Source organism: Bos taurus, chromosome 16 (genome assembly GCF_002263795.3).
Source record: "Bos taurus isolate L1 Dominette 01449 registration number 42190680 breed Hereford chromosome 16, ARS-UCD2.0, whole genome shotgun sequence".
In the NCBI taxonomy this organism is placed as follows: domain Eukaryota; kingdom Metazoa; phylum Chordata; class Mammalia; order Artiodactyla; family Bovidae; genus Bos; species Bos taurus.
Genome location: NC_037343.1, coordinates 73,082,019 through 73,107,181, shown reverse-complemented (window position 1 = coordinate 73,107,181; position 25,163 = coordinate 73,082,019). Strand labels below are relative to the sequence as shown.

Here is a 25,163-nt window from a genome sequence, read left to right as displayed (position 1 = left end):
AGTCTGTTTTCAGCATAATTGCCTTCTCTCAGCTTCCTAATACCCTTAAAACCTCTGAGAGTCTTTAATGTACAAAGTTCAACAAAAATACCTTCAAAGCAGATTAGTTCTAATTATGTTTAATATTTGTTTGCTGCTTTATTGAATAAACTACATTTGCTTTAAGAAAAAAAAATTCACTTAACTGCACGTCAGTCACCCAAATTTTAAGCATAGGAATGAAATGGAAAACATTTATTACACAAATTTAATTACAATTCTAAGAAATAAACATGCAAATTAGATAGGGTTCAATTTGCAGATGCTAATCCTCATCCTTGATCTTGTTCCTTTCCTCCCTGATTTTCAGTCTGTGCCTCTTCTTGATTCCTAGGGAGCCAGGCAGCAAGAGGTTTGGTTTTTCACAGTCGGAGGATCACTGTTTTAAAGAAGTGTTATATTTAGCACATCTGGCATAGTAGCAGTAAACAAACATTATAGTCTTTGTAACACTTTTGCGCAGGTGCCTTCCCCCCCATTTTATTAGGTCTCTGCCTTCCAAGCCTCTGCGTTCATTGCACCTGAAATGACCCATCTCGACTATGGAGGGGTCCCTAGACAGAAGTTATGAATTAATGTTTCAAAAAAACAAACTCCAGTGGAGCCCAATATAGAGGAAAATTACTATTTGCAAAATAATGTGATTCCAGGGCTTATTCTCTTGACCAAGAACAACCTCCTTTATTACTTTTTTTAAAAATTTATTTCCTGGAGGTCTTCCCTGGAGGCTCACCCACCCAGTAAGAGTTGCCAATTCCAGTTGCAGTCCGACCAAGGTTGCTTTTTTGATACACTACACACACACAGCTCCGGCGGGGAACGGGCGGGGGCGGGCGGCGAGGGGAGAAGAACTGCTCGGGTCCTGCAAACACAGCTGTTTCTCATCTCCGTTTGCTGTGGCAAAGGAGAAGAAAGTCTTTTGCAAAGGGTGGGAAAGGCGCAGAATCTTTTTTTTTTTTTAATCACACGCATACACAACAACAACAAAAGTAAACCAAATTTTTTAAAAAGAGAGAAGACGTCTCAGAAGGTTGCAGGGTGAATATATTCTTCGGCTGCAGCCGAACCCCCCAGGGCGAAGGGGCCGGAGCCCGGGAGCGCGTGGGGTCGGGGCTGCGGGCTGGAGCTGGGCCCGCGTGTCCCCGGGCACCGGGAGGGGAGGGGAGGGGAGGGGAGGGGAGGGCGGGAAGGAGGGAAGGAGGCAGGGGGCGGGCTGGGGTGGGGGCGAGGGGAGGGCGCCCCGTGTGCTGCCTGAGGAGCAGCAGCGGCGGCGGCGGCGGCGGCGGCGGCGGGAGGGAGGGAAGGAGGGAGGCGAGCGGGCGCGCTTGTCATGTTGCCTCGCTCACCCTGGGGGCATCGTGCAGAACCTCTCCTCGGAAATCCACGGGGAAATGGCAAACAGGATTGACGGGTTTCACACGCTCCTCGCTAGACAGAGCCGCTCATTACCATAACCGTCTGCAGCGACGGCGGCGCGGCGCCCCAGTCGCGGCGGCGGGACCTGCCGGGACCCTCGCCCGCCGCGTACCCGCGGCCGCCACCAGCACCAGCACCCGCACCCGCGCCTCCCTGGACCGGGCCGGGCCCCGCACGCGCGGAGTGTGCACCGGCGGCCGGGCTGGCGCCGAGCCCGGAGCGGGCCAGCAGCAGCTCGAGCGCCGCGGCCGCCGCCGCCTCCCGGCTGACCCCGCGGTAAGAGCCGGGCTGGGCGCGGGCGGCGGGCGGCGGCCGGGGGCGGAGAGGCCGGGCCGGGTTGGAGGGCGACGGCCGGTCCCCTCCGGCGTCTGCGGTCGTGGACCGGCTCCCCCGCGCCCCGCGCCGGCCCGGCGATCGCCGAGTGGGCGCGCACCGGCCGGAGCGGGACCCGGGCGGTCGGTGGAGGGGGTGGAGGGGTGGAAGAAGGGGAGAAGCCGGGGAGCCTCTGCGCGCGGAGGCGGCGCGGGCTTTTCTCCGCGGGGCTGGCGTGCGCCGCGGAGCCTGTACCCGGGCGGGAGCGGCCGCCGCCCGCGCGCGCACCGAGCCGACTCTAGGGGCCGGTGGGGACCGCGGCTCCGATGACACCCTGGGGTCCTCAGTAGCCGCTTAGTCGCCTATCCCCGGGTGCAGAGTCAGTAGGAGGCATGCCCCACCACCACCATCCCCAAGGTCTGGATAACGCCGCGGCGGTTGGCAGGTGGGGAGGGAAGGACGGTGGATGTCAAGAGCGCGCGTTTGCAAGAAAAAGGAAGAGCTGTAAGAGCTGACACCTTCTGTCCCCCCCCCGCCACCTCCGCCCCCGCACCCTCCCCGGCAGCCGGGCCGCGCTGCGGGGCGGCGGCGGCGGCTCCTCTGTCCTCAGCTCACCTCCCTGGCGGGCCCGGTTGCTGCCCGCCTGGTCCACGCCTCCGCCTCTCTCCTCCCTTCCTCCCCTCCCGCCTCCGCGGCCCTAGCAACTTTCCGGAGTGTGCCCGGCCGGGACCGCAGAGGCGGCGGGGCGGGAGGAGGAGGGGGGAGAGGCGGCCGCGCGAGCCGAGGGTGGTGCGGGCCGGGCGGGAGGCGCGGGCCGAGTCCCGGCCGCTCGGGTCCCGCGGAGGCGGAGGGCGCTCCCGCAGCCCCGGGGCTCCGGGCGGGTTTGGCCGGCTAGGGAAGGGAGGGCCGGGCAGGCATCTGCTGCGGGCTGGAGCGCGGGCCGGGGCCAGCCTCGTCAGAGCCCTGCCAACCGCCGTGAGTCATTTCCTTGGAATCCTACCTTTGGTGTTTATTTCCCTTAGAAGGAAACTTGGTTTAAAAAAAAAAAAAAAGAAAAGAAGAAAGAGTAATCATAGCTCTTATTCTTCAGGAGAGGCGCACGGCTCCAGCACCGCGGAAAGACAACTTGCCTTTGTTCCCAGACACTTGGGGTGGTGTTTACTTTCTCCCGCGGCCGAGGGCCGGCGGAGCTCTGCCGGCTTTCCCCCGAGGGGGGCTCAGGCTGGGGCCCCCGACCCCCGGGGGTGTGTCACTGTGGGGACTCGGACATCGGCTGCTGCCCGCCTGCAGGGGGTGGGTCTCCAAACCTCAGACCCCAGTCTTGGGAGTGGGATGGGGAGACCTGGCACCCCGGGCTGGGCTTGGACCCCCGGATCCCCCAACCTCATCCCCCTCTGGTTTGGCACCCCATTCCCAGCCGCAGGATCAGACCTAAATCTTTTGGCCTTTCAAAGCAGCAGCTGAAAAATGTATTTCCCAGGGCAGACAGGTGTACTGCAGAGACTGGTAGAAAAGCGACATCTGCCTATTTGGAAGGGTTGAAAGATTTTTATTCCACTCACCCAGACCCTGCCACCACCAACCCAAGCTGTTGATAGCTTGTTAGGGACAATGGCAGATCAAGGGCTTGACTCCACCTGGGCAGGATATCTAAGGCTGACAACCTCAAGATGTATTGAAAATATCAGCTCTTTTATTTCTGTGCTTTTCAGTATTGGAGTTAGACCTCTGAACTGCTCTAATGCTCTTAATAAAATGTTTTCCAATGATGGATGAGAGGGATGGGGTGGGCAAAGAATGACTGAGATCCCCTGTTGGATGGCAGGCATCACTGAATCTGCAGCTATCCTGTCCTCTGTGCCCGCCACTCCTATTAGCATCATAATGGCTCCAAGCAGAGAAGAAGCCCAAATCATCTGGAAGAACCATAGTGTGTAAACCGCCTGGTAACTTGACTGTGAACACTTGCTGGCAAAACTTGACACTTTAGCCCTGGGCCTTTGGGGAATGCTTGAGCTGTCATTCTGCTACCTTGGCTGACAAAGCAGACATGCAGGAGCCTGAGGAGAAAAGATTAAGGGCTTTCTAGTTTTTATTTTTTAAACCCTCTTATAGACAAAACACACTTTAACACCTTTCTTTTGCATCCACTCACCTCTGATGTTAAAAAAAAAAAAAAACTACCATAAATGTGCATCTCTGTGACTTTATCTAGTATTCACAGCTCATACATTTGTGAATTTCAACTTCTGAACTCAGTAGCAGAATTACAATGTAAATCTCACTGAGAAAAAAATGACAGTTCGGATGTGTACACAAAATACAAATAAAACGATCATGTGATATCATGGCTTACTGCCCCATTCTCCCAATTCTTCATGAACATTGAACTTGCCTCCTTAATTTGCTAACATCCCAGTGTAAGTTCTAAATCGACTAGGAAGACTCAATTGCAAAATTTCCTCCCCGCTCCCAAATAATTCCAACTCATTTATTTTTTATTCAGACTTTAATATAAAGTACTTGTGGAACTCAGCCTCTCCAGTTGAGGATTTTGTGTGTAAAAGTTTCCCATTCAAAAAAAAAAAAAACTTACTGAAACTAGATAGTATAAAAGAAAGAAACAAATAGCCAAGATAAAAACTATTATGCCATGATTCAAGCTCAGATGCATAAGAGTAGAATTTCATGTGCTGGAAACAATACTAACAAATAGAAACACTGAAATCCTTAACCAAAAAACTATACAAGGATAAGTCATTAAAATATAAACACACTCTTACTAACATAAAACAGCACAGGGCCCATATAATGTCCTATTAAACAAAGGTAATTGCTGCTAGGGGCCTGCAAATGTTTCTCTTGTCTTACGGGGTATGGATTTGTCAACCTGCTTTAGTTTATATGTAATAAAATTTCCACATAGGCAAAAAACATGGATCTTATTCCCAGAGTCCAACACAAAAGTAAGTGTAAATTTCAAGCGAGAAAATAACTTGCAGTCAATGAGACAGGGCTATGGACTCTGAGAAAAAGCTCTATAATTGTTGTGCTCCTGGCAGTGGCATTTCCTGATAACAATTGTCTCTTAGAATAAGGTAAGAAATTGGACCATTTCATGAGAGTCTTCCAGGGAACAGATTATCATGAGGCTTGATACCTTGTTTGGATGCTGAGTTTGAGCATCCATTCTATTGGGTGATAGAGTGGCTTAGTTTGTGAAATCAGTGTGATCTAAATTTCTTGATTGATGACTCAAAGAACAGAATCAATGGTGTGTCTGACCATTTCTTTTTATAGAACTTTTTTTTTTTTCTTGAAATAAGGTTTTCCAACAAGTCCTTGCTGCCACTTTTAAAAGAAAAGGTAGGTAGTTCAGACAGGGAGGCCTGGCTTGCTGCAGTCCATGGGTCGAAAAAGTTGGACACGACTTGGCGACTGAACAGCAAAGGTGGTTTAGTGGCCTAAATCAGCTGGGTCCTCTGACCCAGCCACTGACCTGGACATGTCCCCTGTATGTCAGAAGGCCGGGCTTCCTTCTTCACTGAGGTTGGGAAAGAATTTCGGGTCTCAGGGAGAAACCTGGGTGGTGGATGGAGTCACTGCTGCCAAGAGCTTCTCGCGTAGCCAGAAGGACATTTCCACTCAAGCCATTTCCCTTTCGCCTGGTGCCTTTCCTCCTTTACCTGGAAGTGGCCCCTTGTTTTAACATGTAGGTAATAATAGTCTCCTGAAAGACGACAGTAGATTACCCTTAGCCCCCAAACATTACAGGCTGTATAATTTGGAGAAGAAAGCAAGAACTAGACCCTTAGCGTCTTTCAAAGACAAATCAGTCTTCAAGAAAGCAGACTTGACATCACTCTTTGTGACCGTTCTTTAAACGGCACAGTGAGATAGTGGAGGTTTGGGCCTCAAAGGAATCGGGCGGTTAATAAGGCACTGAGGCTGCTGGCTGTCACCACTGATCTATGGCCCTGAGGCCTTTTGGTTTCTTCCCCCTTGCACTCACTCTGGACCCCACCTCAAGCCCTACTTAGGACCAGGTAAAGACACTGAGCCCCCAGGGGAACAGCCCCACCACCCCAGGTGCAGAGCAGCCCAGGGCACGTCTTAAGAGCAGAGAGGTCTCCCAGTCTCCCCGCAGACCCTGGGGAAGGGTGTGAACTGCCCAGGAGGGCAGTGCTGCGCTGCCTCTTGGAAAGTTTCTGCCTTGCATCTGAGCTTTGCGGTGTAGAGTTGTCGGCTGCCTCTGGCCCTGAAGCCCTGGCTCCTGTTTAATATTCCGCCTGCTCCGTTGATGTTGTGCTTGGCTCCTGTGGGACTGCAACTCACGGCTGGAAACTGGAGCCAATTTTCTGTCTTCATCTCTCAGTGTTTTGACTGGAGGCAGATCCAGTTCAGGCCGATCAGGGCTGGTGGAAACAACTACCAAGTGTGTCTCTGTCTGCTTCGCTTTGGGAGAAGAAAGTGGAGGGAGCCCCAACATGTTGTAGAGGAACTGGCCCTGCGGAAACCGAGGAAGAGGGGGCCACGGGCAAGTGGAACAGACCAAACCTGAGAGCATCAGATGGAATTCCGCTGAAGATTCCTGCCTCCCCCAGCCTTTTCTTTTGATTGATTAGTGGATTTCATCAAAGGAGACTCTCGGGGGACTTGACTAGAAAATTGATTTTGCCTTATTAATAGAAAGGAAGCGGCAAGGGTTTTGGCCTTGCCTCTTAGGGGTACATTTTCTGTGGGAAGGTCAGGAGGAAAATGTGTTTAGAAGGCAAGGCAGCTGTCTGGAAGAGGGCTGAGGGGAATCTGAGAACAATAAGAAATGGGGTTTTAAAGATCCGCCCATGAAATGCAGATTGCTGAACACAGAGGCTGAGCTAATAGCTGCAAGAGAGTTTACTGAGATTTTTCTTTGAAAAAAAAAAAATGTTTCAGGACAAAGAGGAGGAGCAAGAAGTAAAAGTTTCCCAAAGCAAAGGAAGGAAGATGCCAAGGCCATGCTCTGGCTTGCTCTTGATTAGGGCTCTTTTCTTTTCTTTTTTTTTCTTTTTTCAGATCTGAGGCTGTCAGAGATGACTCTGGTTCTGTCCATGAATAGATTCTGCGAGCCCATTGTCTCGGAAGGAGCTGCTGAAATTGCTGGGTACCAGACACTATGGGAGGCTGACAGCTACGGAGGCCTGAGCCCCCCGGGGCCGGCTCAGGCTCCCCTGCAGGGAGACCGGGGAGCCGGTCCCCCCCTGGCAGGTACTGCCTTTGACCTTTCCCTGCTGCCCTCTGTGGCCAGACTGGTAGATGAGGGTGGTGTCTGGGGTGCCCTCCTGAGCTGAGAGTGCTCCAGGGACTCCAAGGTCCCAAGGAAAGGACCAGGAGTGATGTTAATTGCATGCAGACCTGAGTTTCCCTGTGCTGCTGCTTCAGGTAAAAGTCAGGCATTTGTATTTTTAAGAGACCCAAAGCAGATCTTGAAACTCTTCAGTCTGAGTTTCAATTTTCTACCCTCTGGAACTGTATGGATCTCTCAGTGCTACACAAGCCCTGGGTGGGCTTGACAATGAAATCTTTATCCCATGAGACATAAAGGAATGTGCCCTTTGGGCCAGCAGCTATGTGGCTCTTCTTTTTATTAAGCACACAATTGCCTTTGGTATTACAGGTAAAAAAATTTGTAAGCCCAGAAAAAAATATGTTCTCCCTGATTCATTATTCCTATGCTCTAAGGTGAGTTCCTTTGGATTTTTGTGTGCTACTAGGTTGGAAAAAAAGCCAAAACCTAAAATGAAAACAACTACTTGGTGATGTCCGATTTGCTAAAAAGGAGTAAAAGCTTGGTCTTTGAAAATTAGACCCTATTTTTATTCATGGTTGATATGTTGGATTTTTGAGAGCAAAGAGGACTTTTGTTACCCTGAAGTTTAATTTTAAATGAAAAAATTTGAATTTCATATTTTGAAAGAAGGGATATTATAACTCCAGTGTGCAGATAATCATTTGTTTACTTACTGAGAGCCAGTAATATTTAAAAGTTGTTCAGTGATTAGTGCTTACAGTTAAATAATAGATACATACATTTGAAAAATGGTGTTATCATGAATTTAAGTAAATAATCTGAATAAATACCAGTATTATTTAGTTATTACAATACTTCCCTTTTTGAATTTTGCTGTTTGCCTGTGCATAGAATTACGATTCTGAATATTTTGTAAATGCTAAAATATGTCATTTTCCTCTATAATTGTCTAGAAATCCTTTCCTGGCCTGGGTCACAGGATTCCTCATGATAGCAACTATTAAGACTAATGTTTATTTTTAATCACCGCATGTACAGACAAATACGTAGCCAAGTTATCTTCTAGAAGGCAAGGAAAGAAAAGCATTTTGTTTGGAGAACCTCTGGCAAACCGCATGTCATTTGTCATATCTGATTTATTACCACAGGATCACATTACAGGGGAATTTCAAATCCTATAACAACATCCAAGATCACATACTTTAAGAGGAAGTATGTGGAAGAAGAGGATTTTCACCCACCACTCAGCAGCTGTAGCCATAAAGTATGTTTTTTTAATAGTCATTATTTTTATTAAGAGTTTAAGATACTTAGTAACAGTTGCTTGATCCATTTCCAGAAATTAAATTGTTCCACCCAAGCAATGAAAATGAGCCACTTCTCAGCAGAGCCAGATTAATCGTTGTCACTTTTTGGGGTCCTGGGTTATTTTTCACAAGTATTTGAAGAAAGAGCCAGCAAGAACTCCTTTGTCCAGAAATAACAGAATTATATAATCCAAGAAATGCCTTTTTTTTTTTTTTTCACTAATGATTTCATTTTTCTCAAGTTGCGTTCAGGGTTCATGGTAACTGGCGCTTTCACATGTGCAGAAATGCACTTGTTCTTCCCAGACCTGCTCCCCGTCTCTGAGCTCAGGCTCCCGTGGCCAGGGCCACCTGTGTGCCCACCTGGGGATAGTCACCCAGGGCTTTCCTGACCTCTCAGAGGTGGACTCTCTGTCCTTTGAATGTGTGCATGAAAGTAGAAGTGTCCTTCATGGTACGTTTATTACATATGTTTTGTTTGTGAAAATATATAATTTATTCCCAAGAGAAAAACCAAAGCTAACTTTTTTTGCATGAATAAGAAGGAAATGACAGGATCGGGAAAGCACACAGAAGTCTAAAACTGGCTAAGCTTTTGAAATACCAATGCCTTTTCCTATGGTTACCTTCTTTCAGAAACTATCTGCTAACTTAGTGGAGGAGAGGATAACCCAGGCCATAGTTGTTTGAAATGCAGAGAGGATGTTTAATTTTTTCTAATTCATCTTCCTGTCTTCTCACTCCATCGCCCCCCCTCCCCCCCAGCCTTTAGACGTTGCTCTGACCCTGCTCATAAAAGGACATCAGCATGCCTTGGCAGGTGCTGGGCTTTTCCGTGTTTGTGTAGTTCCTGCCTTTGGTCAGCTTGGGCTGGTTTAATTCACAGCTCCTGAGGTTAGCTTTTTTTTTTTTTAATGACCTGGAAGAGCTGGGCCCCAGGACAGAAGCATTTTACGTCCATTTTGGTTTCTCTGTTGTGGCTGTAGCAGTTTTCCAAACTGCTGCCAGTTTGTGCCAACCATCACACAGTAATGGCATCACACAACCTGGGAGTGAGTCCTCTGAGTTCCGTTCTGCATCTCTCCTGCCCAGTTCCAGAAAAAGCCTACTGTGGCCCTGCAACCAGCAGTTCCCTTTAGGGTTTGAGCCTCTTTCATTATTTTCGTCCCTCTATCAGGCAAAGATAATTGCAAGAATGAAACCCAGAAAAACAGCACAGGCAGAGTGAGCTCATTCTCCTTGATGTCTCTCCCAGGGTTTGAAATATACTTAGGATGACCTGCAACTTGGCATCTTCTAAAAAACATTTATTGACATAGAATAAATGAGTATGTGTGTGTGCATGTATATTTGTATACACACACATAAAGGCCCAGAGTTTCCCAGGTGGCGCTAGTAGTAAAGAACCCACTTGCCCATGCAGGAGACATAAGAGACTCAGGTTCGATCCCTGGGTCAGGAAGATCCCCTGGAGGAGGGCATGGCAACCCACCCCAGTATTCTTGCCTGGAGAATCCCATGGACAGAGGAGCCTGGTGGGCTATGATCCAGAGGGTTGCAAAGAGTCCATAGGGATGCCCAGAGTCAGACAGGACTAAAGTGAGTTAGCACGCACATTAAGGCCCAAGTGTCATAAGAGTCCAGCTTGATAAATTTCACAAAGTGTGAAATAGCCATGTAACTGGCATCCAGATTAAGAAACAATGTAATGAGCAACTTAGAGCCTCCCCAGTGTCCCTCTCTAGTCACCATTTCTCATCTCTCCAAAGAAACTCCTCCTCACTTCTAACAGCATAGGTTAGTTTGGTGCATTTCGCCATCCCCCTCACTGCATCATTAAAGAGCGGACATCCTGACCTGTCCCTGCCGAGGTCTGAGTTGTGGCTGGATTCCCCAGTGCTCAACATCACCAGTCAGTCTGCTGGGAAGGGGAGACGTTAGCAGCCCCCAGGAGAGCATTGCTAAATGAACCCGAGGGAAACCAGACCATAGCATCCCCAGGCCCAGAAACTGCCAAGAGAGAAATGTGCTGGGATGATATTTTAATAAAGCCCACTTCCTAAGCTTTCTCTTCCCTTTTTGATTTTTAGACCATCTCAATCTTTGAGGAGCGAGCCCACATCCTTTATATGTCCTTAGAAAAGCTAAAGTTTATCGATGATCCTGAAGTGTACCTCCGAAGATCTGTCCTTATAAACAATCTGATGAAAAGGATCCATGGAGAAATTATCATGCAGAATAACTGGTGCTTTCCTGCCTGCTCTTTCAATGGCGCCTCTGCCCAGGAGTGGTTTATGGCTCAAGACTGTCCTTACCGGAAACGACCTCGGATGGCCAAAGAGGAGTGTGAAAAGTTTCACGCCTGCTGCTTGTACCAGGAATGTGGTGGTCACTACCTAAATTTACCCCTTTCGGTCAATGCTAATGTCGGAAGTGCCTCCACCACTGCCTCCTCTTCCTCCCCCTCCTCGTCTTCCTCCTCCTCTCCCCCTCTGCCTTTACCGAGCTGTTCCCAGCAGGTGGATTTTGATATAGGCAGCGCACCTGTTTACAAGGGTGATGGCCAGATACCTGCCAGTGAAATCTTTGTTACTAACGTCCGGTCACTTGGTGTTCAGGAAAAGGCCAAATTAAATGATGAGAAAGTAAATGATGATACCAACAGGGATGGTGGTCCTCTGAGCCATGGACCTGTGGGCAACGACCTTGCTTTTGAGGGCAAAGGCCAATTTTATGATTATTTTGAGACTGGATATAACGAAAAAAGCAATGTAAGTGAGTCTTGGAAAAAGTCCTTAAGGAAAAAGGAGCCTTCACCGAGTAACAAACTGTGCTGCAGCAAAGGCAGTAAAATATGAGCCATCTTCTCCCGCAAACTTTGAAGCATGCACAGCATGATCAATTAGCTCTCATAAATTTTATTTTGAATGGATTTTATAGTTTTGTACAACTGACAATTATGCCATGAACATGCCATGTCGTTTAAATGCCTGGAGAGCAGATTGCATAAAACATCTGTATTGTAGGCATCGGCAAGCTACTCATAAATGTGGTGACGTTACCGAGAAGACAGTTGACTTAACACTTAAACGTATATCTTAGTTTTCTTACCGAGAAGATCAGCAGATCAGACTGGGGGACAGTGTGCCCTTGCGCTATTTCCACGACCCGCAAGGAGCCTGTCACTAGCGAGGAGCCTTCCACCTGTTTGCCAGTTAATTAGGTAGTTATTTGGTAAGCAAATCAATATAACCAGCAAAGGATGTCTGCTTCTTCTCTATGATACAGTATTTTTTTCTGAATAAAAGACTGAGGACAGGGAGCTAGAAGAAACGGCTTCCTGGTGCTGTTAAATATTTGGATTCAACCGTCTTGTGTGACAGAGGGAAATAGGATAGGAGGAAATGAAACACCTGACCAGGGGCAACAATCAAGGATATGAGTAGAGGGTGATCCCTGCAAGTTCCTGGCTTGCCTGTGATGGGTGATGAGGCTTTTAGAAAGGTGTTATACAGGGCGATTTTTGGTGCCTTACTTTATCTTAATTTTTGCCAATGTGAAAATTAAGGATAAATCAAGAGTACAGCAGGGATTTAACAAACAGGAAAAAAAATACAAACACAGGGTGGATCAATATTGTTTGGAAATCTTTAACGTCGAACTATTGTGTTCAACTTTTGATTCAACATCTCTATTCTTCCTTTATTTTTTGATGCCCAATTGCTTTTGGATTTGGCCTTTTTAGAAAGGGATGGAGGAAACAATAGAGAGAGCTGTTAGAGACCAGCACTAGCTGCTCAAGCTTTTCTATGGCAACGGTCTGTTGCTGGGGTTTGGGTTTTCTGGGTTTTGGGTTGTTTTGTTTTCTTGTCCAATGAAGTTCATGAACCAGTAGCATGCATCATACTTTAATCTGTTTTGCATCATTTCACTCGTTTAGATTATAAAAGCATGTGGTTTTTTATATATGACTTTTGCTGTTGATTACGAAGCACAATGTTAATACACGATGTGGTGATCAATAAGTTTTAAAGAATGTAAAGGTTTTCGTTTGGGGAAAGTTATTTTGGAGAAATGGGACTCATGTCGGCAAAAGCTCCTATGTAGTTGGCCAACATTTTTCTCAGTCGTTTTTTTTCATGTGTACATTGGCCAGAGTGTTCAGAGGGGCCCCTCTGACCATCCTTCCTTCCATGCCAGCTACTCCTCCTGCTAAACTCTATTTCCATTTCCGAGGTTACTGACTGACTTGGGCCTCCTTACACAATACTTCACGGGAACCAAATTCCAAATGGAGGAAATAAGTTAAGTCCTCCCCGTTTCTCCAAGATAAAGCTTTTTTTATTATTGCTATTAATATTAAATATAGGTCTCATTCATACAGTGTATGAGTAGGATCGTCATTTGGACAATGTCCACAAGGACCAATTTTTAAAACCTGTTCTTGTGTTATGGCTGAATAGTCTAGTGATGTTTTGTCCTTTATTTTCAATATATGATAAACATTTGATGTTGAAAACTTAGATGATAGATGCTTGTATATGAATGTGTTGTAATAAAGTGAGGTTTTCTTGATATATATTTATTAAAATGATCAAAATTCATTCAGATGTTCGTATTTTAATGACTGTTGGCTGTTTCTCTTTTCCGTTGCTCGTTCTCCTTTAAAAGAAAAACTCAAAGTCACTAGAAACGGTCATGGACAGTGGCCACACAGGCATTTTCAGAGTGAGAGAGCGCTTTTTGAGAGGCCCATCCAACAGGTGTTTTAGAATGGTCCTAGTTTGTAGGTTTACATTTCTGTTGATTTAAGAGCATAGTGTTAATATACGACGTGCTTGGTGATGGATAAGGTTTTATCTTAAAGGATCTGAAGACTTTTTGGCTTTTGTGAAGTTTCTGAAAAAAATAGCATAATGTGAAGTCATAAATATTGAATCCTAACGGATTCCTTTTGAATTGTCAGATTGTCAATTGACAGTTGTCATCTATAAGTGGTTCAAACAGCTGTGGAGGTATTCCATTTAATTCTGTATTATTGTTATTCTTAGAGGCCAGTATTGCACTTGATGCAAGAGGCGAGCTTGGAACTTCCCAGGTGGTCCAGTGGTTAAGACTGTGCTTCCATTGCAGGGGTGAGGACTCAGTCCCTGGTGGGGAAACTAAGACCCTGCACGCCACCTGGAGCGGCCAAAAATCTTTTTAAAGGGAGTGGGCAAGCTAGTTGGAAAGTAATTTGCCAAAAGCAGCATTCTTATGAGCATACCACATCTTGGAAATTTGAATATGAAAGAAAGGACTTTGTTTTTAAACTGCGCCCCCGCCTCCAGCGTTACCGGATAATGGTGGCCAAAGCTGTGAAATGATGGAGTTGGCGATTTTCTAGAGAATGCACCAGTGCTTCTCTGAAGGATGAGACCTGCTTTTGAATCCAGTAGCATTAAAATGCATCATAGTTTGTAATCAAGTTCTTGAGTGTAGGACAGTTCCAGCATACTTAAAAGAACACATTTTCTTTAAAGAAAAAAAATCATCCCTAAACATCCATCCAAATATCAAAAATGTTCCTAGTGTTGTTACGAAAGCATTATGGCCTCCTGTGTGATATCTACTCAAGAGATATTAAGTTAGATTTTCCTGAGTGGACAAGGCTCCCCTTCATTGTAAGTTAAGCCTCTGAATTGGGTTCTGTAGTTATATCCTCAGAGATGGGAAAAGTTAAGACCGCGCTCCACACCACACTACTGTCTCTCTATCTGGAAATAATACTCTGCTTTCTTTGCTTTAAGGAAAATCTCATAGGGCCAGAATCCAGACTTTTACAATTTAAATGAGGGGAAATCTTCACTCCAGAAAATGGCCCAGCTCCCCGAAGTTTGCCTTTAATTGCTACTCCCCTAGGCACCCAGGTGCGTGTCTTTAACCAAATCATTAACCTCCGTCTCTGGTCCTTCCTCTCTTCAAGTGGGTGATTTGTAGATGAGAGCCTGGCAAAGGCTCTTTAAAAGGGTAAAGGTATCATCATGTTATATCATATCATATATATCATCGATTCTTAAATCCTATTATTCTATAGTTCACCTTGAAGAGGTCCTAGGGATAAGACAGTAAGGACATGAACCTGGGGGGAAAGTAGGAAAAACTTAAGCCAGGTGAAAATAAATGACTAGTTGACAGCAATCAATAATTAGGGTCAAGCATCTTTGGCCTGATATTTGAAGACAATGGAAATGTTGAACATCTTAACTGCTACTTTGTTACATAGATGCTGAAGCAAGTGCATGTAAGGTCTTTGCTTTTAGAGCTCATGGATAACTTCATCAAAGCATGGCTACCCGCCCCTCCAAATGTGAACTTGTATTACAGCTTTCCTTGAGTACTTCCTTTCTGTATCCAGAGCAAAGAACAACTTGCAGAAAACATGGGTGTTAAGAGGTGTCAAACTCACAATAAATATCAGGCAGGGATATGAGGACGTTTGCAATGCAGCTAAGCTTTTATATCCCTCAAACAAACTATGAGCAAAAAACGTTTCTGAAAATAATTAGCTGTTCAAATCCATTTTTATGACAGCCCCTGAAATTTGTAGTCATTGTATTTGTAGTGCAATCACATTGCTGCCAGTTTTACTAGGCCTTTTCAAAAACAAGGATTTGGCATGGCATTAATAATGATGGTTTAAACTAGATGCAGAAATGTCCCGTGAAGATAAGAATGAAATCAATATTTAAATAATAAAAGAGACAATATATGTTTTCTAGGAATTCATTTTGAGATTGTTGTGTTTTGATTCTGTGGTTTAAAATAAATGCATTAAGGATCTTTTAAATGAACTACATGATGCCTTCGGTGCTTTCTTAGAGTTATATAGTATAGCGAATAAGCAAGGTCTAATCTCTTCCCTTGGCTAAAACTTCTCCATTTTATGTGATGTAGCTACATAACCTGAGGTGAAACAGTTACTAGTTTAGAGATTGTTTCCAGCCCTGTGTACTTGCCATATTTTAGCTGGGAGAATTCACTTAGGAAAAGCACTTGCAAAGATGTAAGTTAAGAACACTTGAATCTCGCATCCTGCCATAAAGTGCATCAGCAAGTGAGTTTAATAAAACATGCTGTTTAAAATAGTCTGTAATTTCCTGTTTCTGCATTTCCCTTCACTATCTGTGACAGGCTGAAGAGCGATGACTAAACGAAGGGAATTTACACAAGCTAGTCTGGTGGTGTTTGCAAACCATCACCATGAGATTCTTCTTCTTTGGTAAACAATTCTCTGGTGGGCTGTCTATGGCTGTTTTTTTCCCCTTGGTGTTGGTCCAATTTGTTAATTTTTAAAATGCAAACCACTTATTCACAGCCTGGAAACACCTGCTTTTGACCGCAATGAAACTGATGGAACGTACGGAGATGAAATTAGTCATTTCTCATGAAATTTCCCATATTTCTCAACGCCTTTTGAGGCAACTATTGCCTTGATTTGAAATTATGAAACCTTATAAAATGCCGTATCTTGGGGAGAGAACACACACAGAAAAGAACTTGCAGAGATGCAAGTTGCGACCTTGCTTCCTGCTGAGATCCCAAGACAATGGGTAAATAGCAGAACCCTGGGGACGGGGGCTGGCTTTCAACAGACATTACCACCATCCAGGTCATTCCATGGGAGCAGCTGAGTCCAGGCATCAGGTGTGGTTCTCCATGACACTGTCCGATTGGTCTGCTCACACTGAAACTCAGCCTGGATATTTCTAGACAGGGTGCTTTTTTTGCAGATGTCTTCTGAGGCAACTGCAATGTGCTAAGCTCAGTTCAGTTCAGATGTGACATAGCCCTTGTATTCTAGCCATCTAGAAGTGAGCAGATCTCTGAAATGCACCTGGCACAGCGCCCTGGCATCTATACCATCCTCAAAACTCATACCACCCCTGTCTGCATAATAAGGAAAAGATGGAGAATGACAGGCAGCAAGGCAAGGGATTTCAGCAACAGGTTGGGGAGTTGATCTCTGATGGAGTGGAGGGGACGAAGTCTGAGGAGTGCCGCCCTTTGCATGCACTGAGTGTACTTTCTTTAAGGAGCAAGATTAAAAAGGAAAGAAGGCGATTTGGGGGGGAGGGGTCAAACCTGTTTATAAAGACAGGAAAAACCATTTCAGGAACTAAAGGATTTCCTTAATGTTTTTTTCAAGAAGAGAGAAATGGCTTGTCTGTCCTTTCAGGGAGCTGGGAGGGGTTCTCATTGTTGTTCTTCAAGCCTGTAGATGCTGTGCTTTTCAAACAACCCACCAAACTGTCTTTGTGAGTAGGTAAAGGCGTTAGCTCATCTCTCCTGTTCCGTTTGGGCACAGGGGTTGTGGGTTTCTCATGAAGCTAGAATGTAGCACAGAGTTAATAGAGTGGGATTCGGAGTCAAACTCCCGAACACAAATTCCAGCTCTGCTAATGTAGTGTGGAAACTTGGCCTTGGCCAGCAAGCCATTTTACTTCCTAGTGCCTCACTTTTCTTGTCTGTAAAATGGGGTGGCATTGCTGTACCCACCTTGTCAGGTTGTCAGGATTCAAGACTTGAATATTAGGGAAGTGACTTGACTTTGCCTGGATGTACACATTATGGATGTAAAATAGTGAGCCTCCATAACTTCTCCACTAATGTGCCTGGATCCTTTGAAGGCTGGAGGTGACAGTACCAGATCCTCTCTTTGGGGAAAGTATTCTGCCTCCTGGATTTGAAATTAAATAGGGGGATGGTATCAAACCTTCGAACCCAGTCAAACCTGTGAACCCAGGACCCTTAGACAGCTATGAAAATAGTCATTGGTGTTTCTGAGATATTTTTAATATTTCAAAAGCTTATTGGAAATCATAATGTTTCTAATCAATTGTGCAGGAAATAGTCACATTTCTGTACCTGGTCATATTTCTTTACCTTTGGTTAGAATTAAATCATCTCTGAGTTAACACAGATCAGACTAAGAAGAAACTCAAAACATGAAGGCATTATCTTTAATAAATGCAATTTATTTTGAGGATAGACTTTTTTGGAACACTGGCTATGGGAAAGGAGTAAGAGGTATCCTTTACAAATGAAAAGATTAAAAACCACTAACCTCTGACTCAACCCTAGGATTTGCCAAAGATCAAGTTTATCCAATCACTATATTGAATGATTCTCTTAGACCTGATTTTTACTCAGGAAAAAAAATACAGTTTTGAGTAAATAGATTTATTAATCAGATCAGTCGCTCAGTCGTGTCGGACTCTTTGTGACCCCATGAATCGCAGCACGCCAGGCCTCCCTGTCCATCACCAACTCCCGGAGTTCACTCAGACTCAACATCCATCGAGTCAGTGATGCCATCCAGCCATCTCATCCTCTGTCGTCCCCTTCTCCTCTTGCTCCCAATCCCTCCCAGCATCAGAGTCTTTTCCAATGAGTCAACTCTTCACATGAGGTGGCCAAAGTACTGGAGTTTCAGCTTCAGCATCATTCCCTCCAAGTAAATCCCAGGGCTGATCTCCTTCAGAATGGACTGGTTGGATCTCCTTGCAGTCCAAGGGACTCTCAAGAGTCTTCTCCAACACCACAGTTCAAAAGCATCAATTCTTCAGCGCTCAGCCTTCTTCACAGTCCAACTCTCACATCCATACATGACCACAGGAGAAACCATAGCCTTGACTAGACAGACCTTTGTTGGCAAAGTAATGTCTCTGCTTTTGAATATGCTATCTAGGTTGGTCATAACTTTCCTTCCAAGGAGTAAGCGTCTTTTAATTTCATGGCTGCAGTCACCATCTGCAGTGATTTTGGAGCCCAGAAAAATAAAGTCTGACACTGTTTCCACTGTTTCCCCATCTATTTCCCATGAAGTGATGGGACCAGATGCCATGATCTTCGTTTTCTGAATGTTGAGCTTTAAGCCAACTTTTTCACTCTCCACTTTCACTTTCATCAAGAGGCCTTTTAGTTCCTCTTCACTTTCTGCCATAAGGGTGGTGTCATCTGCATATCTGAGGTTATTGATATTTCTCCTGGCAATCTTGATTCCAGCTTGTGTTTCTTCCAGTCTAGCATTTCTCATGATGTACTTTGCATATAAGTTAAATAAACAGGGTGACAACATACAGCCTTGACGAACTCCTTTTCCTATTTGGAATCAGTCAGCATTATTCTTCATGGTTCTATATCTAATCATGGAGGCCAAAGCAGAATTTTCTGTATAATTATAACATTGAGGATGTGGCCTCAAAGTAGTTACAAAAAAACTATGAAAGTTTCCACTTACGAGACCTAAGTTTAAAAAGTTCAGCTAAGGAGTGCTTGTCCCTACTTCAAAATCTTGTATTTTCCCTATGTTGTCTATAAACTCAGAGTCTTAACTGATGACTTAAATGCAAATAGGGTTTCATATTAAAAAATTACATTTCTATCTCTCTCAATGTTCCAAGAGTATATATTTTCCCAAAAGGTCAGGTATACCTGTAGTGATGCTCGTTGATTGTTAGGACTGAAATGACCACAAAAACTGAACCATATGGTTTGAGAAACAAATTGGTGCCAGAATGAGAGAAAATGCAGTGTTGTGCTATGATGGCTCCAGAACTTCTCTGGGACAGATTCTTCTACCCAACTGGGCTCTAGGATCTCATGGGTGACACCAGTAACTATCATTTGTGCCAACAAACAGCTGAGAGGGGCATGGGGTGGGGGTGGGAGAGGCAGGACACCTCAACCTGCCCAGGGAGATCCAGGCTGGCCAGCTCCAGACTCTTGTTCTCCACAGCAGCTGGAGTAGATTTTTGGTTTTTTCAGTTAGTAGGATTCCTACCAATAAGGACAGTCAATCAGAATTCTTAACTAGTCCAGCCTTAACCTAGTTGCTTTTAGCCCAGATGACAGCATGCAAGGGACATGAAGCATGGGGTTGGGGGGCATGTATCTTTCTATCTGGAAATGGTACCAGTCCTGCACAGGAAGGACCCACAAGGAAATCTTGGGGCCATAGGTCCACCCGGGTGTTGTAATAGATGGTGAATGAATAGATAAAGGCTTGGAAGAACCCTGGGATGGAATTTGCAAGAATTGATTGATTTCCAGTTCTTACTGTCGTTATAGAGCAGTCAAGGTTTAACTCATTCTAAAATGGTGTAACTTCTTGTTTTCTTACAGTCCCTTGCATTGGTTTCTGATCAAATGACTGCTGTTTCTTAACCATAAAATTATAACCAACTTAATGTTGAGAGCTCTAGATTAGGAGTTAGGGGACAGGTTCTTGCCTGGCTTTAACTACTCCCTCTGCTACCCACTAGCTGTCTAACCATCTATAATACCCTAACTTTTCTGGGTCTTAATTTCCCATCTGTCAAATGATGAGGCTGCCCTCAAAGGACCTCTAAGATGGGTCTCCTCTGGCCTTAACATCAGGGACTCAAAACAACCAGAGAGCTTTCCGAAGATTTTCACTAGAATTTTGTACCGGCTCACTCCATCCTTTCCTTCCCCAGGATGCCCTTATTATTCGCCTCCCCGCCCGGTGAACCCAAGACATTGCTTTGGGATGTTTCTTAAAGAATAAATCTCTTGAGTTTTCCGGTCCAGATGATTGTTTTCTGCATATGGCTGCTAACCAATTGCCTGAAATACATTCCTGCAGATACGCCACGCTCCCCCGCGGTGTCTCAGTACATGTACCCTCCCCCTTCCCGGAGAGGTCTCTCCCCCACCCCAACCTATTAGCTCCACACATTCGCAGCCAGCCAGGCACAGCGCCGCTCCGCCTGATGCAAAGATTGTCCTTCCCTTCAAGCAACCAGCCTGGCTGCACTACGCAGGCAGGAGATCCGAGAACCCTCTTCTCTCTCGTGTTTACGAGTAATAAAATAGCGGACTTGCCCCCTTCTTTTTATGAAGACAGTCATTGCAGCTGTGACTGTAACTGTTGTTGGGTTGTTGTTTTTTTTTTTTTTGCATATGAGCCAAGATTATGGTCCCATAACCCAATTAGTGTCATTTGGTGGTGGTCCAAGTGCTTCCCCTGCTCGAGTTTTAATTTGGGGATCCCCGGAGGCTCCACATCTGTAGCCGGCCTGTTCTTCCTCTCCCCTTATTTGCTCGAGGTTTATGGGAGGATTAGCTGTGTGGTCTGGGAGGCGGCTGCTTCCCTTTCATCCACACGGCTCTCGAGCCGCCGAGGAGCCTTTTACTTTTCATCCAGCCCTGGCACCTGGAGGCGGCAGCCTGGGCGACTGGAATGAATCAGTGGATGCCCGGCAGGCCCCGAGGGGCGCGGCCCTGCAAGCGTGGGGGAGGGGAGGACGCGAGGGAGGGGGGAGCCGCTCAGGAGTCGGGGTGGGGTGGGCGGGGGGCGGCTCACCGCCCCACCAGGCTGGGCCAAGCTGGGATCCAGAGCGCAGGTCGCCGAGCATACGCCCCCCCCCACCCCCGCCACACACACACACACACACACACACACACACACACACACACACAGCACACACACCCCGCCCCCACTCCCTGGCTGGCGAGGACTGGCGAGGGCTCGGGGCGCTCATTGTGCAGGCAGCTGGCACCAGCTGGGAAGGGGAATTAGCATAACAAAGAGCCGGAGCGAGCGCCGCGCGGCCCGGCGGGGGCTCTGCACAGCGCCCCAGGCTCGGAGGAGCCGCGCTGTCACCCAGCAGCCGCGCGCCCCGGGCCGCCGGGGGCCAGAGACCCTCGGGGTTGCGGGGCGGGACCCCACTGCCGGCATCCGCGCCCCCTCGCCAGGTCGGCCAGAGCCCCGGCCGCCAGGGGAGGCAGCGGGGGTAGGTGTGAGTGTCGGCGAACGCGAGAGCAGGCGCGCGCGTTTGTGTGTGTGTTCGCGCGCGCGGGCACGGATGCTGCGGGCCCCCCTGAGTGTGCGTGTGCGCGTGGGCGTGCCTGTGACTCCGTCCGAGACCACCTGCAACCCAGAGGGGACCCACTCGCTCCCTCCCCACCTAGGCCTCTTTGGGTTTTGCTTCCCTGGGGCGGAAAGGAGTCGCTGGTTCCCAACTTTGGCGGACCCGTGGAACCCTCTGGGGACCTTTTACAATCCCACCCACCACCACCACCCCCCGGCCACTGCACCCCAGACTCGCTAATAACAGGCCCTCGGGGCTCTCCAGCGCGGTCTCCCACCCGTCCTAAGGTGAGAGTCGGACAGAAGCCGCGACCTGGCCCCCAGCCAGCGCCCGAGGAGGCGAAGGCCGCCGAGCCCAGCGTTTGGGGCCTCGGAGCTTCGCCCTCGCCGGCTGAGGTCAAGTGCACAGTCCTCCCACACTACCGCTCGGGTCTCCTCAAGCTTCCGACTGGGCAACTTTATCGCCGAGTTTGCATAGCATCCTTAGAGCTGCCCGTGGGAAGAAAAGTATCGGAAACTAGGCCTCTGTTGAGTCACGAAAGGTCAACAAAGCAGCAAATTCGGCCGACCGAACTGGAGCCCAGGACCGGGGGACTCGAGGCCCACGGTCTTGCCACTGTGACATTAGAAACAAACACCGCTGTTTCATGCGCAGCAGACGTCAGACTGAACCAGCCGGGTCGGGTCCCTGGAAGGACCCTGGGAGGACCGTGGGGAAGAGTGGACCCACGGCCCGAGATGGCTGACACAGACCGGAAGGCATCCCTAGAGCATGCCCGCGGCCTCTCCTCCAGGCGGGATGACTGCGCCACCTTTGACCTGACCGCCGCCTCCTCCGCTCGGCCCCGCCCGCAGTCCAGCCCCCTGCAGACCCCGGCTCCCAGCCCACTTCCTACAGGAAGGAAAAAGGACTGCACAAGCCGTTCGCCGCCACCCAGGAGCTGTCGGCAGCTGCGCCGCCGGGGGCGGGGCGAGCGGGGTGGGGTGGGGTGGGATGGGGAGCGCCGCAGCTCCCACCCAGGGACCCCGGAGCTCCATCTCCGCGCCTCGGGGCCAGCTCCTGGGTCGCGCCTCGCTGCCCCGCGCACGCTCCTTGCTTGCGGGCGCCGGGCGTCTTTGAGGTTTCTTACGAGTTCCGTGATTGCAGTCCCTGGCCTAGGCTGTCTGCACAACCCCCCAGGAGAGGGAGAGGAGAACGGTAATGAGCTGCGGGGGGCTGTATCAGTCCCAGGCTCCCTCGCCACCCGGAGGTGTGCGTTTCCAGGAGTGCAGCCTCCATCAGGCGCTTAGCACCAGCATCCTCTGCAGCGGAAGGGACCTCCGTCTCAGGCTTTCACGCGCCCTTCTCGCAGTCCGGGGGACCAAGGTGCAGGGAGGTGAAGGAAATCTCCAGGTTTCACAGCTCTCTGACTGCCCGCTCAGCTTCGCTCAGCTGCACACCAAGGCTCTTTGATAGGCCAACCCGGGTGCTTATTACTAGGCCCCTATTCCACAGTCAGAGCCCCAGCGCCCAGGAAAGGAGCGGCCCTAGGAATGCAGGCGGCAGCTGCCCTTGGAGGTGCCCTGGAGAGGAGCAGTGTAGAAACCCTGGGCCCCTGGCCTGAGCGCCGGCCCTGAGTGTGGCAGGTGAACTGGTGGTCTGAAGGGGCTGGTGGTGTCTGATGTTATTATTATTAAGAGTTTAGAATTCTCCTAGGTTCTAACAACTGCATTCATTCTCAATAAATGGTTTCTTAATAATCATTTTAATTAGCAAAAAGGCTGTCTTATTAAAGCTAATTAAAGGCAATTTGGGAACCTTATTTTCATACAATCATAAAATTAGAGAAACAAGAGGCTGGTGAAAAGGGGAATGTCTCAGTCTTTCTGCAGAGGGGGCAGGGAGGAGCTGGCAAGGGAGACCCTACCCCCAAGCCAGGCCTGCAGGCCTGGAGTGCCCCGGGGGATGGGCAGGGACCCTCAGTCTTGCAGAGGCTCCTGATGTGCTGGGGACAGCTTCTGGGAGCGAACCTGTGTCCACATTCTCCAGCTGGAGTCTGTGTCCCCTAACCCTCTCCCTCTGTCCGGTAATTGGCTAGTTTTCTCCCTCTAGGTATCTCTCAATGGGAATGAACTGCCATTACAGCCCTAACTGACCCCAGACCTCACTCCTTCTCAAAAGCTCCCCTTCTGTTGCCACGCATTCCTTCCGGTCCATTCTGTGTCTGACTGTTCAGAATCACCAGGCTACCAGTTTTCTCCCCTTCTCAGGCCTTTCAATGCCCTCCAGATCTCAGCTCAGGCCGTTTGCCCAACCCCACCTTCTGCCCAGCCACTTTGTCTCCTCAGTATTCTCCCCTGCTGACCTGCTCCTTCTCATCTCACAGCCATCACCCCAGCTTCTCCCTTGGCCTGGGGTAACCTTGCTCCGTATCCTCACTTATGCAAAGAGTAACTTCCCCTCAAGGCCAATTCAAGGTCCGCATTTTGTATGAAATCTTTCCAAGCTATTACAGGCTGGTCCGCGATATATGAAATGTAACATCCCCTCCCCTATCTATAATGACTTTTCAACTAGAATGTTTTTAAATTATAAAGTAGGAATTAAACATGGGTTTTAGCATTAGTGACCTCAGTTAAAATCCTGGCTTTCCATAAATATGGGAAGTGGTTTACAGGCATATCCTCGCTATAAGTACCTTGTGTCTAGTAGATGCCTTGACTTTCCTGAGCTCTGGTTTCCTCATGAGGAAATGTGTGTATGTGCTAATTCACTTTATTCGTGTCTGACTCCTTGCGACCCTATGGACTGTAGCCCACCGGGCTCCTCTGTCCATGGGATTCTCCAGGCAAGAATCCTGCAGTGGGTTGCCGTGCCCTCCTCCAGCATGAGTAAATGAGGCTGATAGTAATACCTACACAACCAGGTTGCGTGTGTTAGTCGCTCAGTTGTGTACGACTCTTTGCGACCCCATGGACTATATAGCCCACCAGGGTCCTCTGTCCATGGAATTTTCCAGGCAAGGATACTGGAATGGGTTGCCATTTCCTTCTCCAGGGGATCTTCCCGACCAGGGATTGAACCTGGGTCTCCTGCATTGCAGGTGGATGCTTTACCATCTGAGCTACTAGGGAAGTCTGTACCAGTCTGTGGGATATGTAAGTAGATAAGGGTGTAAGTCATTTTATACAATGTAGGCGTATGATGCTAATAGCTCTGTGATCATTGTCCTTGTTGATGTGGGACACAATTCAGGGGGTATGAACAAGGGATTCCCTGGCTGCCTGAACTCCTGCCAGCCTCGTCTCTAGGGGTTTCAGTGCCTCAGAGCCTCCCTTTCATCCCTTCTCTCCAGGGTTCCTTCCAAACCTTGGAATAGTATTCTTCTCTGGGGACCACAGGACAGCTGTTTGTGGGCACATACTTACTCCCAGCGTCTAGTGTCAGAACTCAGCACAAGAAAGACGCTGGACCAAAGGTCAACTCCTTGCTTTCTTGCTTTAAGTTGCTCAGCCACCATCTTCAGCAATCCTTTCTATAAATGAACTCATTCTGACAGTTAAAAAGAGCTCTCCAGTAAATGCTACTGTAACACAGACAGTTCTTGCCTGTGCTTGAAAACGTAGCTTGGGATATCTGCAGATTTTGCGCAGCAGACCTTGCACTTGTCCTTATCTGTTGCTTAGGCTGCAGGACAGGGAGTGGCTGTGCATCAGCCAGAGCCTCCCTGGCTGTTCACCCCTGAGCATCCTTTCCATGAAGTCTTAACCGTGGCAGACCTGACCACAGAGGATGGACAATGAGCAGATCACAACGTGCGAGCGTTTAGCCGCCTGTTCTCCAAATAACTGTCTAAGTAGGACCTCTGCCTTGATAATAACTATTATCCCCAGACCTTATGTTTATTAGTGTCTCCTTAACCAGAAGGAAGCACGAACCTAT

General features: G+C 47.8%; 1 protein-coding gene across 1 annotated transcript; it reads left to right on the top strand.

The window, feature by feature from the left end:
• The first annotated feature begins 1,499 nt into the window (after nt 1-1,499).
• Nucleotides 1,500-12,972, top strand: SERTAD4 (SERTA domain containing 4). Its single transcript, NM_001354327.2, has 4 exons — nt 1,500-1,731; nt 6,823-7,014; nt 8,206-8,321; nt 10,455-12,972. Exons 2-4 carry the CDS (start codon nt 6,840-6,842, stop codon nt 11,220-11,222), a joined length of 1,059 nt encoding a protein of 352 aa, NP_001341256.1. The 5' UTR covers nt 1,500-1,731; nt 6,823-6,839; the 3' UTR covers nt 11,223-12,972.
• The last annotated feature ends 12,191 nt before the right edge of the window (nt 12,973-25,163 follow it).